Below are 16,828 nucleotides of genomic sequence, written 5' to 3'. Positions count from 1 at the left end.
GACAAAGCTAAGGACAAAGAAGACAAGTCGGGAACACAGCGGGCCTTCTGCAGCGACAGTATCAGTGGGTGGGATCTAATTGTGCCTGTATAACAGCAATACAAATGGTGATACCGGGGAAGGAATATATGTTAGGGCACGCTGTCTTCCCCTGGGTCTTTACTCAGTTTACCACACAATTATCGGTCCCATTGATGTACCATTCATCAACAACATAATTTGTCAGACATGATATTTTATAAAAGTGTCTCACACATGTAATCACATGACAGCCAAACAAGATGATGGAAAACTGTGCAATAACACTCTACAGTCTGGACAAATCCAGAATAGTACAATAAACAAGACAATAGTAACATGATGATAGGACGGCTGACAGAAGGTTATCTTAATGTAGACGTTATTTACATTGTACAGGCTTAATTCCGTAATTAGCACGAATGCTCCTTCCAGTGGAGGCCATCTGAATGAACTGAATTGTTTTTCATCTCTATTTGTCTTCACCTTCGCTTCACAACTTATACACAGTAGTTATTATAATGATTGCTTTTAGTTTTACCACTGTTAGTAATGAAAAATCTAAGAAAATCCCTGGTTCTTGACTTGAATTAGTTTTATGCGCAAATACATTTATATTAGACTAGATGCACAATCTCACACAATAAGTGTAGTGTACATGAATTACTGACCAATACAGCCTTCATAATCTAAAATTAAATCATACAAGGGTATACAAGCTACTCTTCCACTATGTACTTTGAATTTTTCAACAAAACTTTTTCTTTATATGTGACAAACTGACTAAAGAAGCTAAACCTGGGCTTAACAACATGCTTTTTAAATTTTGTTCACACTGAATAATAGAAGTGGATGACACTGTATTAAAACTTCATACATAACATACATGTTAACTGTCATCTTCAGCAAATATCTTTAAGATGGTTCTGCTAAATGCTTATTAGCACAACTATTAAGACTGGATTGAAGCTCTGCTCTTAGCAAATTATTCTCAGAACTTAATGATCATAACCTGTATAAGTCCTGATTACTGTACATGTACAGAAGTAATGATTACAGAAGGATATGGCTAACCCACCACCAAGGCTCTATGTACAAGTGACAGCTTTCCTTCCTGCGTGCATCAGGAGACATCACTTCCCTCCAGCTCTCCAGTATTCTGTAAGAGGAAACAAAAGGATCAGTTATCATTAGTCTGTCTGTACGTAATACAGAATGTCTTTGAAAAAGCACAGTGAAATATGCACAATTCAGATGTACCCGGATAGCACCAATGTCATTGTGCTACTCAGGTAAGCTAGAACATTTCAAGCTGAGTAGAGGACCATTTTATACCCAATGCTGTTACACGAAATTGAATATAATGTACATGTATGAAATATCCATATCTAATTAAAGGGTCTGTGACCACTAACTTTGATATTTCTGAAGAGTGTTTATGAAATCGTGTGTTTCGATTTCTATCATTAAATGCAACTTGAGTTTTCAACAGGCATTCAACTGGCATATTCCTACGACAGAGATATAAAAGAAACCTAGCACTCTGAAACCTGGGGGACCCAGTGCACCAACTGGAACACAGGCCATTTTACAAGCACATGTTTTGAAGGTCTTGCAATATATCACCCTCCCTTCCTGCCATTGGCAGTAGCTATGTTTTGACTCCCTATATTGATATTGATGTGACAGCTAACAGATAGATGACCTAAGGTACCACTGCCTCTGTTCAATTCCATCCCTTTTTATCCAATATGAGATTGCGAGATACAAAAAAATGCTCCACTGCGGTACCAAGGAAAACTGCTAGAAGGCCCCAAATCTAATCATATTTCCTCAATAGGACCAGACCTAACCACATAACAAATTTCATGACAATCCATCCATAGCTTCTTGAGTTATGCTCTTTAACCACATACAGCAGTACCAAGAACATAACCTTCTCAGTGAAGGTACCAGTAATAAAGTAATAACTTGCAAAGTCATAAGGCGAGAAGTTCCACCAGCTCCCCACGGTGAACTTTTACAGTTCTTTAATTTTCCAAGGTTCTTTACTGCTACATGGATCTTTAAACCACAGGCAATCACTTCATTTCCTCTGAAGACAACAGGCTCATCAAGCTGTAAATTGGGTGTTAACTGTGGATGGGCTGAGAGGTGTAGGATGGATTGGGTTCATTTCATCAAGGGAGTCCTGCACGCTAATTGACTCCATGTACAAAAGTAGTGGGCAAGTTCTTGGGCCAACCAAAATGCATTTGCGGGTCTTCATTAGCCTTCACCAGGCCTTTCTACAAGGGTATGTGTAGAAGAATTCGGCAAAAATAGGGTGCATAATTGCACAGTTCCTTCTCAGAAGGCGAATGTTATGCTATGATGGCCAAACTCCCCTGGCAAATATTCTCCCCATAGCGTCAGTCTGGTAAAGACCTGTGGACGGAAAGTTCATCATTGTTGGTAGAAACATTAACATGATTCATAAGTAAACTTTTGTTCAAACAAGGGAAGAGATCACTTTCAATAGCAGTATTGTGACAAACCAAATTCTTAGTTACCCTTGATAGAGTAGGCATCAATAACAGGACAGCTACACAGCTTTAAAGTTAGTGAAGAAGAACAAAGACAAAGACAGAGAGAGGATGTATATAATCATTTACACCAAGAGAAAATATGTCATACAGCTTTTTGACTTTGATTTCAACCTCATCCCAGCTGAGATAACTGCTCAGCACCAAATTTGCAAGGGTTATGGGAAGAGGCAACAGAGAAGAGGTTGAAAAAATTTGCTTAAGGAAATAACTTGTTCTAGCAACATGAACACCTCAGTAGTATTGACTGAGTCCAAACCGTCATCCTCCACTCTCCGGACAACAGATGAATCAAATCGTAAATTGAGTGTTAACATTTTTGGATCAGCAGGGATCACAGGATTGGCCATGGGATCAAGGAGACACTTCAGTTAGTCTTAAAGATTCAAATTCATGGACTGTGGAAGGATGCGGCCCAGCGCAGGTTAGCCAGCCCACAGGAGACCCTTGTGAGTGAAGGAAGGGTGCAGGACTTGTGATTCCGTGGTCGGTGTTGTCTTCGTCATGGCTCACTCTCCGTGGTTTATCACACGGTGGGAGGCAGTCTGTTGCTAACCCAAACCAATCATGTCCTCCCCTCCAAAGACTACAGCCTCATCAAATCGTAAATTGGGTGTTAACAGCCTTCTGGAACAGGGGATATCAAAGATGGGATGTAATATGCTGGCTGCTTGCAGACCTATATCTGAACATTGTGTAAGATACCCACAGTAAGGTAAGGTGAAGAAGTTGAACCCCAGACTTAAGATGAAGCACAATGCTTTTAGCTAGCTAGTAGTGAAATGCGGCTTTGCAAAAGCTTGCCAAGCATACAGGGTTACCACAACTCTTCTTGATAAGTGTGTTGGGTTATTTTGAACTGTATGTACAGAGGGTTGACACTTGAGGCTTAAGCCTGAAGCTCCCTCGTACAAGGGGTCACCGACTCCAAGTCCCCATCCAGACTTATGAATGCAATCCCTTAAAATTAAAACATGTCCAAACTGACACTGCTAGAATCAAACTCCAACGAATCTACGGACTTTGATCCAGGTGGCCAAGCAGCAGGGCATATCAAGATAATGTTATCGAAGTAAAGTCGCCCCATTGTTATGGACAATGGTAAATAATGATACCCTATATTGAAGAGTTGCTCACTGCACTTTGTTGATCTTTTACATAGTTTCATGTAGTTGTCAAAGGCCCAACCCTGAAAAAATCACTATGCTTATACATTGTAGTACTCTACTTCTTTTTTTTTTCTTTTTTTACACTGGAAGAGCAGGAGAAATGATGACAGGATGCTTCCACCATGGCACGCACCTACGGAGAGGTTTGAGTCCCTGAACGATTTGTTCCACCATCACCACAGTTGGGTGGCAGTGTGCGAACCACGCGCAATCAGTCAACCACCTCGACGAGGTTACTGCCATTATGGCATAAATTGCGTGTTAACACCAGCATCATTGCACAAAGCGCCCAGAAGACTCCTCCAATTGGACTGCATTGAACAAGCTTATTTCTGCTTGGTGGAGATAATACAGGGACTTCTGCGGAGACCTGCTTCTGATTGGTGCCCCATTGGGTGAGGGATGAGCTCAGAAACAAGCCGTGATCATTGTGGAGGTCTGATTAGAGCACGGGAGTAGGCATTACTCCACTGATTGAGCCTTACTGCCATCCTACAACTGCACATTTACTGACGTGTATACCTGTGATCATCTGAATGGTACATATGGTAACCTGTGCCAAGATGATGCATTAGATTTAATACAAGGAGTTCTAAGCTAGCTGGCTTTCGAACATGAAAGTTGTGTATACTTGATCCAGAATAAGTACATTTTGCTAAGGAAAATTTTAATTTTCCAATTTTAGAAAATGAATTGAATTCACATAACTTGTCATCTGAAATGCCGCAAGAATTGATTGGCATGGTAACAAATTTCATGTCATGTTGCTATAAACAGAGGAATAAACTGGCCAGGCCAGGCTAAAGAATGGCTGACTGGGTGTGTGCAAATGGCATATAATGATTGGATTTCCTCAATAGAGTTCAGGATCATCAGCACTGAAATTGAGTGTTAACTGAGGTCACCACCCAGAGAGGTTCTCAGAACCCCCCAAACAACACAGTCCTGCCCTTTTCCATCCATGTCACATCATACAATTTACATGTACATTTGATAGGAATGGGCTTGGCTTTATTCCCAAATAGCAGATTTCTTTAGATTGAAGGTTGACTCGGCCCATCCGGCTGTACATACACTTATCACACATTTGTGCACTGCAATTCTTGAAATTTTTGCAGTCACTGTGGTTTTATGATTGCAGTTTTGTCTGTGACTACTTCAACACAGATATTTCGATTACTGTACAGTACTTACATGTAACTTAAATGCTATGTACACCAAAATCAAAACCACCAGGTTCACCCCATTTTCTTGCTACAACAGCATGAATTGAATCATATTATCCACCTTGTGAATTATGGTAGCTAAAAAAGGTTTTCTTTGACAGCCAACTTATAGGTATCTGAGAAAAGATAGCTGCATTATCACTCATATAGATTTGACATAGTGGAATTTACATTGCAGTCCACTGTTTTAAGTGTTAAGGTGGTTCAGGAGAACCCCATGAGAGCCTCTGGTTTGTGAGGTAATTTTTGTTCCAGTGGTCAGATGTGTTAGTGGGTACTGAAGAACCCCAAAAGAGTCTCAGATGGGTTAATGGGTACTCCTAAACCCCATAATAGCCTCCAGTTTGTGGTATATCAGATTCCAGTGTTCTGATGGTTCAGTGACTACACAGTTTGTACAGTAACTGGAGACGTGATGAAGCCCAGGAACTAACGTTGGCCTGACACAACCATAAATGTCAGGGCCAGAATTACCATCTATCTCCCTAATCCCTACCAACAGAAGAAATAAAAGCACATGAATGAGGTCATCTCATTATCAGTGGAATAAGAATTTTCTTCAATCTTTCATAAGATTTGGAAAGCAACCTAATTGATTCTTACAAAATTACCAGTCTTGATATGAATAGAGATTTGGCATGAAAAAAAAAAAAAATCTTAAGTTATCTTCAAATATTCTTATAGGAGACATTCTTATAAAGATAGACAGGAAGAACAAATTCTTACCAAGGTCTTGAATTTTTTATGATTTTAAGACCATTTCTTCTCCACCCAGGAATAAGAGCTTTTAGAAGAAGCAAAATTTAATTCAAACAATACAAAGAAAGGTTTAAATCAGATAAGCTTGTGTCTACAGTCAAGTTAAACTTGTATGTGGGTAGCGCCTGCAGAGCTACATTTCATGTATACAATGTTGTTCTAATGTTGAATCTAAGGTGAGTATCCTCTGAAGAATTCATCTAAGGATCCCAGGAAGCCCAAGCAGCCAGCAGACCGAAGAGAATCCTTCTGAAAATGACCTGCACTTGACTCCCCAATCCTGACAGACAAGGTGGACTGCTGGTCCTAAGACTTTATTCCACGGAGTCTATGCCACTGACTGGAAACTGACGTCTCTGCCCGTCCAGCACAGTTGCCCCGCTTGTTTCCGTCTTGTCAACAGCATCATAATTACCTCCACTAACATTTCAAAAGAACCGGGAAGCGACAAGCCCAGCTGCCCTGGAAGGGTGAAAGGTACCTTCTGCTCACTTCCGCCTGGGGTCAAGAAGCAAGGAAGTCAAGTAGTATGTCTTCAAGGGAAGAACTTGAAGACATTTGGATAAAAATAGCTAAGCACTGATCCAATGTGAGGCAATGGAAATAATAATGAGACCTACACAGTGCAGAAATTGAAACTTGTGAAAGAAAGTGACACAATTTGACAAATGACAAAATTAAGTATGTCTTGTATTATAATTGTATATCAAAGTGCTCTGCAATGTATCCTAGAAGTTTGTGTTTTTACATGTACATTTAAGTGTGTGATCAAATAAACCAGAGATAATCTGCCAACTCATCTGCTAGACTTTTTTTACATGTTCAGCGGACTTATCAGCATCGCCGTTATCAACACTTATCCCTTAAACGGATAATGGGGAAAAGATCTGCACCTAAATTTTTGGCAGAAGTCTGTCAACCCCATTATCAAGGATAACTTCCAGAATCGTGATAAGAGAACTGAGTACAGATGTAGGCGTAGTTGAACCCAGCTGGTCCCTTTGAGATGGTGACCTCCTTGAGAGATCACCCTGCTAACATTACAATGTATTCAGTCACAACATGGCAAATGGCTTGCACCTGGGCAGTTCAACTTATTTTCCTCCTAAGGCAAGTGTGCCAAATTGTGCAGAAAAGTAGGGAATGCTGACCCCTTTTAATACAGGGAACAATCAGCCCCATTCTTCTCTTGACCTCCAAGTTCAAAATGTTCCAACAGCTTTGCAATTTTGTAAAACAAACTGGCAAATACTTCCGGTCAAACTGAGGAAAGAAGTTACAAGCAACCTGGTTGGTCTGGAAAAGTTGTTCGAAACTAAATTTTGATCTGATCCTTGACTTTGACTAGAGGAGGATAGATGTTTTGTGTAATATTCTGGTTTTGTTTCCTACAGGACAAAAATTATGAGAATTTATTCATCCCATCTTGGATATACATTGTAAGTTATTTGTAACCCTGTTTCAAAGTCTGGCACTGAAATGGACCTGCTCTTCCAAAGAAAGCTGCCAGAGGGCCCATACATGTATGTCACCCGGCACAACATGTACCAGCCAAACATTGTGACAATAGTTTGTTCAGAACCAGGATATCAAAACACATAGTTCTGCTGCAGTACCAAGGAAAGTTGTTGGGTCCCCAAATCTTCAATAAGACAATGCTTAACCACATACTAGATTAAAGACACTTCATCCATAGATGTAGTTTCTTGAGTTGTGCTGTTCAACCACATATAAGAATACTACCAAAAACACAACCTTCTCTTGGTCACCAGAGAGTACACTACACGAAATGGAAGTTGCTCAGTCTTGGGAAGCCAGACTCTGGTCACAGTGATCTGTTCTACAAGTGTGACCCCATCATCCCCACCCTGGCACCAATCCCCTCTAACATTACCTTGTATTTGGTACAAACACCACCAACAAGCACCAGCTGGCCGTTCAACCACCTTTTCCTCCCAGGTGCCCTAACCTCTCTATTTGCATTACAACACTGCTTAAAAACGTGTTTGATCATTAGTCGCCGTCGTTGGCAAAACAGCCGCATTTGGGTGGAGACTGCACCTTGTAGGATGCAATCTGGTGGCTGCTGGCTTTTTGGGCGACGAAAGAGGACCTGTAATGGTCCTGAGTGAGACGACACAACTGTTGGACTTTGGTGGGAAATTGGTGCCCCTGACATACACGATGTGGGTGGGTGCACACCTGAAAAGCATGGGCATGTCCATGCTTACACCAGGGTCTGTGAGCTATGGTGCTTTCTAACCTGCATCAGGAAGGTTGTATTTTGGGTACCTTTGGTGTGTGTGATCTGTCCTTCTGTGTGTGTGTCTGTGTGTGTGCTGGTCACCAAGATAACTCAAGAACGGCTTGATAGACTGGTTTTATATTTGGTGTGTTGGTAGTGGAAGACGCGCCTGGAGACAGTTTTCTATCATCCCGTCTACCTGGTCCCCCAAACGACCTGGAGGTCAAGGGACTAGGTAGGTAGGTACATGTAGGTAGGTTTATGGTGTGGGTGTTGATAGGTTGAGACAAAAACTGTATATGATAAGATTCTCGGTCCCCTGGCTTGTTTTCCAAAGATATACAGACATCAACAATTTTGAAAATGAGCTCAGTAAAAACCATGTACATGTACCAAAGCATTGGCCACACAATAGAATAGCTTTGCGGCGCTTCTCTTTGAAAGGCAAGGAAGCAGATGAGGCTGTCAGATGAGTAACGACAAGAGGAAACTGTGGAAAACTACTAGCAGCAGGCACTTGACTTTTCCCAAAGGTAGGTCATTAAGTGCACTCCAACAACAGTCACCAGGGATGTCCCGCTCATTAACACTACTGTGGCTTCAATATAAGGCAGTCTGGAGCATATTACTGCCCAGACAGTGGCGACAAATGACAGGTAATAGGTGATTTATAACCATCAGTGGTGAAACAAAGGTCACAGCGGGAGTCTGAAGGTCGCTCTGATTTTTCCTCCTTGTAGTTTGAAGTGAAGGTCTGCCACAGGCCTGACGGTTGTTGCGACATATTGTTTTTGTCAGAAATATGAAATATTTCAGAACTTAAGCCTACATCTAAACAGATTAGAATTTGGGAGGTAGAAATCAGGATTTTTATAGAAATCCTATCAGGGTGATTATTTTTGTAAAAGAAATTTGTCATAGGTTATTCTTTCTTCCCGAGAGTAAAATTGGAGGAATTCACATCTAGCTCAAGTTGATGTGAATAATAAACTCTATGTGCTAATCGTATGCCTTTCTGAGATTTCTTTATGGTCTCATTGATGAGTTTCTTCTTTCCATAGACTTCTATGTTATAATTCGTGGTTTAAATGGGCGCGTTCATAATGAAGCTGCGTGAAATTTCAGCAGATTTTTCATTCTATGTCGAGCACATTTACCCTATATCGTGGGAAAAAATTGCCAATGTAAACTATACGTAGGAACTTTTTTTATAGCAATTACAAACTACGATTAGTCAATCCCCACAAAAGGCACTTTTTCGCTGCTATTGTACAACCGCACCACTCAGAACCCACGACTGTGTACCTCCGACCTAGCACGCGGCTGCAAAACTTTACCTGCTAATTTCTTCAGTTACAAATAAGCTTTCACCAATCTAACTTTTGAGATCAGTTCCGCTGGCTAAAAGGGAATTTCTCACCGCTAAAAACATGCGTCCGTGCAGCCGTTCATTTTTGGCTCGGATCTCTTTTAGGGTGTCCACTCGCGGAGTAATACATCAATGAGACCTTATATGCTAAAGAATATCATAATAGGAGTTTAAGATGTGATGGCAAACAAGAATGATTTCCCACCTCTGGTCAAAAATACACCCTTGTAAATGGCTGTCCATTATCTTTTGTGGTGCAATGGTGGAGTGGATTGAGTGTTCGATATGCAGTTGGTAGATCGTGAGTTTGATCCCAAGCTGAGTACCAAATGCTGCTTGTTCTGTTTAGAACTCAGCATTTGGGAGAGAGTCTGGTAGTTAAACACCTGCTGATACTAGTGGACTAGCCCCCTACTGTAGTGATTGCACAACTTTGTGTTGCCAATGGGCTATGGAAATGGAGATGGGCACCAGTGTGGGAGGGACTTTTACTTTTTTTATTGATATAGATACCTTCTGATCACAGTATAACTAACCTGACATGAGTTTCAGAGTTTAGCGCCTCTGAGCACGTCCTCGCAGGCCTTCTTGTAGTCAAAGGTGTCTCCTTTCACCCTCTTGCAGCGGACCCCCAGCAGGTTGGACTGTGGGCTGGGCATCTGACACACCTCCATGTCAAACAACAGTGTCGGCTTCCCTCGAGCATCCACTCGCTTACACCTCACATTGTACCTGTAACACAACAATGTACATGTGGAACATGGTTATGATCTTTCAAACTGGTATAAAAAAAAAAACACCACAAGTAGGCTGCAATAGTCTTCCATTAACATTTTCCAGCATTCCCCTGCAGCTGATAGTGATTAACATCTACTAGATCTAGCGATCATTGTCATTGTCATTGTCATTAACAAAGCACAAAATACTGTCATCAACGTACATGTACATGTATGCTCAAGACTGGGATGGACAAGAAAGTTGCATATGAAATGATGCTGTAAAATCATGTACATGTAACATTCACTGTGGTCTGACTTTGCGGTAGGAAGAAAAGCAGTTTTTCATGGTGCTTGGAGTTTATGAATGCAACAATTCTGTAATACAATAGTAATATATTAAGAACATATAATTTGCTGCATCAAGAGAATCCTTAATAGAAGATTTACATGATGCACTAAGGTTGACAACATACTGACAATGTGTTATGTACATTATGTAGACTATCATCAGTGATAGAAAACAAGAAAGAACATCAACAGTAAAGAAAAGATGTATATAAAATATATAGCCCCATTTATTTCTGGCTGCACACTCATTATCAAAGACATTATGTAAGAATCCCATGTCGACTTAGGAAACTCAAGACATTCACGGTAGACGGAACGGGATCAAAGTATTTGCGAGGGTTGGACACTCAACGCCAATCCCGCCATACTGCGGAACCGCAGAGCGACCTCCCGCTGCCCATCCAATGTCTGTGAAGTGCGGTATCTCCCTCCTTCAACGTGACCGCCATTCATCAAAACTCCACATTAATCCTTCTGTCCGAAACCGTAATGCCCGAGAATCTGTCTCTTTCATTCTGCAGATGTTCGAGTGTATACACAAAGCCCCGGTATTAGTGTTATGTGATCCTATCACTCAATAGCCTGCAAGAAATTGCAGTGATATCTAGAGTGTGCCTATCTCTTCCTTTTTGTACTGTTTGCAATTAAATCCCTACCTGTGGTCTGGATATGGGCCAGGCAAGGACATCTGGACAGGGACTTAGGGATCTAAACCCAGAAATTACATTTGTCACAACAGTTAATCCATCATGAGGTGTCCAGAAGTGCAACTTTGGAGGCAACTTCAATGTTTACAAGATGCTGATCACTTTGTGCAATACTGCAAAGGAATGTGCAAAGTGGACAGCATTTAGAAAACTTAAGACAGAAAGAAAAGTATCTCTGACTTTGCATACTTTTTTAAAACCACTTTACATGATAACATATCCAACTTCGAAGTGCCCTGTTTGTGCCGTTATGTCATAACACATACAATTAAATGTTCTTCCTTTTTCTGGACATTGTATTCCCCTTGTACAAACGTTTTCCATGTCTTGCAGTAACTCTGATATACTTGTACTCCACCTAATAAGTACTGTCATGTCCGTATTAACTTGAAGTCTCTGAAATATAACTTACAAGCTAAGACTCTGTGAGCTTCAAGCAGCCTTAATATTACAGAAGTAGCATAATACCACACAAAGAACAGTCTCTTCTTAAAGGCTTACCACTATCTGGCTCTCCCAGGAATGATATATTACAGTTCCCTGCAGGAAGTCTAGTGGAACCCTGCTCCCACTGTGCCGCCTACTGTGCTACACATGTATCATCCAAACCCACTGCTATCTCTTACTAACACTGCCCAGTCTCTTGTCACCACAATTTCTACGCATGGCAAACTCGCTGAAACTTCCTGACTTTGTGTAAAACACTGCTTTCATTTGGAGCGATAAAAAGACGGGGCTTACTTATCTGTGTAAATTGTGAAGAGGCATTTGGAGGACCCGAAATATCACAGTGCCTCAGGAAGAGTAAGAATTGACTGTAAAAAAACAGTAAGGAAAGAAAATAATAAATGACTAAAGTATAGATATGACAGTATGTGTGTAAATATGAAATATTTGTGTAAAGTCTCTTGTCTGTACTGTTTTTTGAAGTCACTTCTGGAAGAGCTATGATCTACAATGCCCAGAATAACCTTTCGAAGTCATTGCAGCCTGGAGAAATTTTGTATGCAAATTATTCCAGCATTCCTCCAGTCCCGTCAGTAATCCTGGCAACTTTCTTCGTCCTAAACACCCGTTCTTGTGGCCTTATCTCAAACAGCTCATGGCTGGTCCATTGACGTTTTTTACTGGAAAGCACCTGAAAAGAGGCAATTTTCGCCTTCTCCAAATGTGCACCCTGACCTGCATTTCACTCTAGGACAAGTGTATCATCGGGTGGGTACATATCGTGCGCCGACACTGGCCAGTGGACTGTCACTACAAATTTCATGCCGCACAAAGGAAGGCACAAAATTGCAGGGAGGGAGATTACATGTGCGTTAGACTAAGTCACATGGACAACAGTTAAGGCTTGGCAGGGTTCGGCGAGGAGTTATCTCCACACAGAAGTGCCACTCTGATTTTTTGCACGGCTATTCATTTTTGACCTCTTGCCCAAGTAAAGCAGAAAATTGTATGGAGCAAGAAATTAGTCAAGAAGAAGATGGGTGAGGGGATTTTGAAGATTTGTGTGGGACTGGTGTTTTATGTTTTCCTTTCCTTAATGATGCAGATAAGCTGAAGTGATACTAAACTGCGAAAAGGGCAGGTAAGAGGAAATATAGCATTGTCCTGACATATGGATGATGTGAGAAATGTCAGGGACAGAGGAAAATAGCCTCATGGAGTTATTCATAAACGTCCTCTCGCAGCTAGCTCCAGGACCTGTCCCTCCATCCTGGAATAAAAATTTGCTCGTTGGGATGGACACAAATTTCTCCCTGACCACCACCCCCCCCCCAAAAAAAATCTGAACTTTCTGACACAAATCTTATGACAGTGTATTTTTGTAATCTTTAAATAAGAGATTTAGCAATGAAAATCAACAACATGGGCTCCCAAACAATGAGTGGGACAAAAAAATGGTGGGATTTGGGCGTGCAGGTGCCATCTCACTTTATTGACCTTTGGAAGAAATTCAACAATCCTTCAGTTAAAAATATTGATTTGCTATTTTGCAATTCCCTGAATAAAAGAGCATGAAAAACCACGTAAACTGCTCAATCTAATCAAAATGTCCATGACGACCAATGTTTAAAATTCACTATTGTCACATCTAACACCCCACTTAGAGACCGCAATGCAAGATTTTTCTTTTTGTTGTGATTTGATAATGAACAACTTCCTTTTTTTGTAAGACTTTAGTTTCTTAATACCTGGTTGATACATATTGTCACTTGTTAGGTCAGCATTTATGTGAAGTTTTGTTCCAAACTTCAAGTTACGAAGGAGCATATACACTGTACTTATACTACAGAGATGAAAGTTTCTGGTGCTGATACTAAACACAACCCCGTCTCACCTATACAAAAGCATGAACAACTGTAACTGCTTCCAGATGAAGGAAGGACAAAAATCCTGCTGGAGGAAATTAAAAACTTATCTTGTCATTCCCAGTTTGACCAGGATCAAACATCACAGGACAACGTCCCAGAAAAGCTCCAACTTGCCCCTGGCAATGGTTATGCAGGGGCTAGGAAATGAAAGTGTTGGGTTATTCTTTGATCATGTCAATTACGTACTTTGCTTTCATGATTTAAGTGGCGCAAAAGGAAGTTTCATCACTTTTCAAAGGCAGCCTCTTCTTCCTGTACCCTAATTTCTTAACGAATAGGGACAACTTAAAGAAAGGGATGATTGGCAATAAGATGTTCAGGTAGGTCTGCAAACTAGACATTTGCCATAGTATCATACCATGGAATTAAATCATGTATTTACAGTCTGCACCACACATTTAACTTGCATGGTGGGTGGGGTCTTCATGTGAAAGCTGAGGCTAGACTCTGAACCTCCAAACTGATGGTGTGTCCTTGAACCATCATTACTCACTCAACTTTCATGATTATAGACGGTATTATTTCAAAGCTAGCCCATACTACTGGAAGGAGCCTGGACAGTTTAGTCTGACAGAAAAAGTTTCAAATAGCATTTGATTTTACAATAAGGTAATGGATACAACGTTACCTGAATTCCACAAAATTGACCCTTAAAATACTGGAAATAATAGTTCAAAGACCAAAGCGTCTGACTGCTTAAGTTCAAGTTCAATTTTTTTAACAGGACACTTTTAATTTTAGGAGACTTGAAATCATCAATTCTGGGTATGTATAAGGGAAGAAGTTTATTTCCAGGCCTTCAACTTAGTACATGACCTAAAGTAGTTAAACTCCAGACAAACATACCCCCTCCCCCAAAAAATCTAGTGATGGCCCAGCACTTCCTGCACTTTCTTCTTGACAGGTGTCAATCACGATGATTGGTCAGGCGCCTTACAACAGGAATCAATTGGAAGGAAAATTAACAAATTTCCGCCACTGGTTCACAGGGGATGGCACTCTCATTAGTTCAGGGTCAGTGGAGGAAGGGCCACCTGGCACTAGCACTCAAATAATGAAGTGGGGATAAAAAGATGGGGACTTCTTCATATTCCCTGTACTAGTCCTTATCACCTTAGGTTGCACCTGGGAGAGATACACAAGGGACTACTGGGTGAATGTAAGAGATCCTGCAAAGGGGTCAATCTCTGGTCACAATGGACTCCATTCCTCATTGGATGGACGAAAATAGTGACCTGGTCGACTTTATCAGTTGCTGACTTGAAGTGGTGTAATAAATAATGGTAAGGGGATTTAAGTGCTGTTATCATTGACTTCTCACTTAATCTTTAAGTCAGTCTATTGAACATAAGTGGCTATTTATTCACTTGAGTTGCTGTATCTATTTGTTGTTTTGTTGTTATTCATTCATTTTATCATCTTTAGCAATTGACACACTTGATTTGGCCCCAAAAAGTTTCAAGGGCAGTAAAAAAATCTTTGTGTGTTCTTTAATATCTTATTAACAATTGGCCTTCTTGGCGTACTTGTTGCCCTGAATTTATAGCAAAAATATCCATGATGAATGCAGTGTCTCTCTATATATATATATATGTATGTGTGTGTGTGTATGTGTGTGTGTGTGTGTGTGTGTGTGTGTGTGTGTGTGTGCGTGTGTGTGTGTGTGCGTGCGCGTGTAAAGGGAATGCACAGAAAGGGCCTGCATAAGGTTAGTGGGTATGATATTGTTTTACATAACACACATGTAATTAACCACCAGTAGAATTCTGAAGAAGCACTACATCCCACTAGTGCTCCTTGTTTCACAATGCCTCATGGTAGACCTATAATGCCATTTAGAGGGTCAAATAGTATGATGATCATGGACAAGTGATTTTTTATCAACCAGAGATCAAAATTTCCCCAAAGAAATGTGGGAATTATCTTTGGTATAAATCTGCATAGATGTTTGTAGCTCCAGCACCATAACATCAACTTTTTATGGCTTGGAATCAGACAGGTCATAAATTTACAACTGACCTCTGAAAGTACAACTTACCCAATCCCTCCCTGAAGAAATTTCAAACCATAAAGAAGTGATAAAATCTTAATAATTGAATTCGGGGTGCATTTTCCTTAATGGCATTATTTTATCTGGCACCAATGCCACAGTTATACATTGCAGTTTGTAAGCACAATAGAATGGTTGCTTACATAAACCACAATAACTCATTATGAGGAAGTGATACTATTAAAAACTTTGCAGACAATTTTCCTAGCCCAGCACAATAGATTTTAACAATAGCACCCTACAAAAAGCATTTGTGTAGGGAGTTAATGGGAGTTGATAATTTGGTTGTGGTCTACAGAGAGTAGTGGAAACACTAATCTACCTCTTTACTGTCTGCTGTTTAATCATTGAGGGCTAACAATGTTGATGGCACACCTAATGCTGTATTGATTGTGTTCTATAACAAAGGCTTCCCGGCTTGCTGGGACTGGTGGGTCCCCGAGCATATGTGGATTGTCTGCCCCCTGGAAAAATTATATGTTTTTATGGAAGAGGTCATAAAGGCAACACCATACGGAAGAGACCCAGGCACCAGCAGGAAAGACCTTTGTGTGGGAAAGCCGGACCTTTGTGTGGGGTTGGGTCTGTAGGTTTGCACTTCAACCTGGGGCTGTGACCTCTAGATTGGAGGCATTTGTCTACAATGGAGGCATTTAGGATAAGGACACAGAAGTGGGACAGTATCAGAGATGTTGTAAATAGACTCTGTGTGCCACTGGAATGAACTATTGGGTTTTGCCTCAAACATTAATGACCTCACGAGGCTACAATCCCACAGCATCTGAATATGAGACTTAGTTTATAGTGCTAGTTGGCTCTGCACTAAATTATTCAGCCTCAATGTATAGTATACTGTATGGGAAGTAGACCAGCAGAATTTAACTCGGTATGATCCAGACGTGTATCATAGACATACTGTGGTTGGTGAGAAATATTTCCTCTTGAATTGATCATTTTTATGCCCTTCATTTCCAATAATTTGCTTTCCAAAGTCACTGCAGAGCTCAGTTTCTTGTTGCCACCAGTCAAAGGATGAAACCACATACACACATTCTACCATTGTTTTTCTTTTGAAATTTCTACAACCAGTATCTCCATTTACCAGCACCAACACTTTGATACTAGATCAGAGCTGGTGAAATATTGACATGGAAAGCAGCTAGTTAGAGTTATGGTGATATTTGAGTGCCAGTGAGTCTGTCAATTCAGCCACCTGTGCACCGCTGCGCCAGCATACACAACTCCCCACTGTGGACAA

The 16,828-nt window shown here is 40.8% G+C and overlaps 1 protein-coding gene across 2 annotated transcripts in view; it reads right to left on the bottom strand.

The window, feature by feature from the left end:
* Positions 1–218: 218 nt before the first annotated feature.
* LOC118410919 (maternal embryonic leucine zipper kinase-like) overlaps positions 219–16,828 on the bottom strand; it is a 36,906-nt gene continuing 20,296 nt past the window's right edge. For both annotated transcript variants that reach the window (XM_035812825.1, XM_035812826.1), the window contains 2 exons: positions 9,908–10,103; positions 219–1,177 (listed from right to left, as the gene is read on the bottom strand). In XM_035812825.1, coding sequence (XP_035668718.1) covers positions 9,920–10,103 — 184 coding nt within the window. In that variant the 3' untranslated portion in view covers positions 219–1,177; positions 9,908–9,919. The remainder of the gene's footprint in view (positions 1,178–9,907; positions 10,104–16,828) is intronic.

Source organism: Branchiostoma floridae, chromosome 3 (assembly GCF_000003815.2).
Source record: "Branchiostoma floridae strain S238N-H82 chromosome 3, Bfl_VNyyK, whole genome shotgun sequence".
Classification (NCBI taxonomy): domain Eukaryota; kingdom Metazoa; phylum Chordata; class Leptocardii; order Amphioxiformes; family Branchiostomatidae; genus Branchiostoma; species Branchiostoma floridae.
This window is presented reverse-complemented; position numbering and strand designations above follow the sequence as displayed.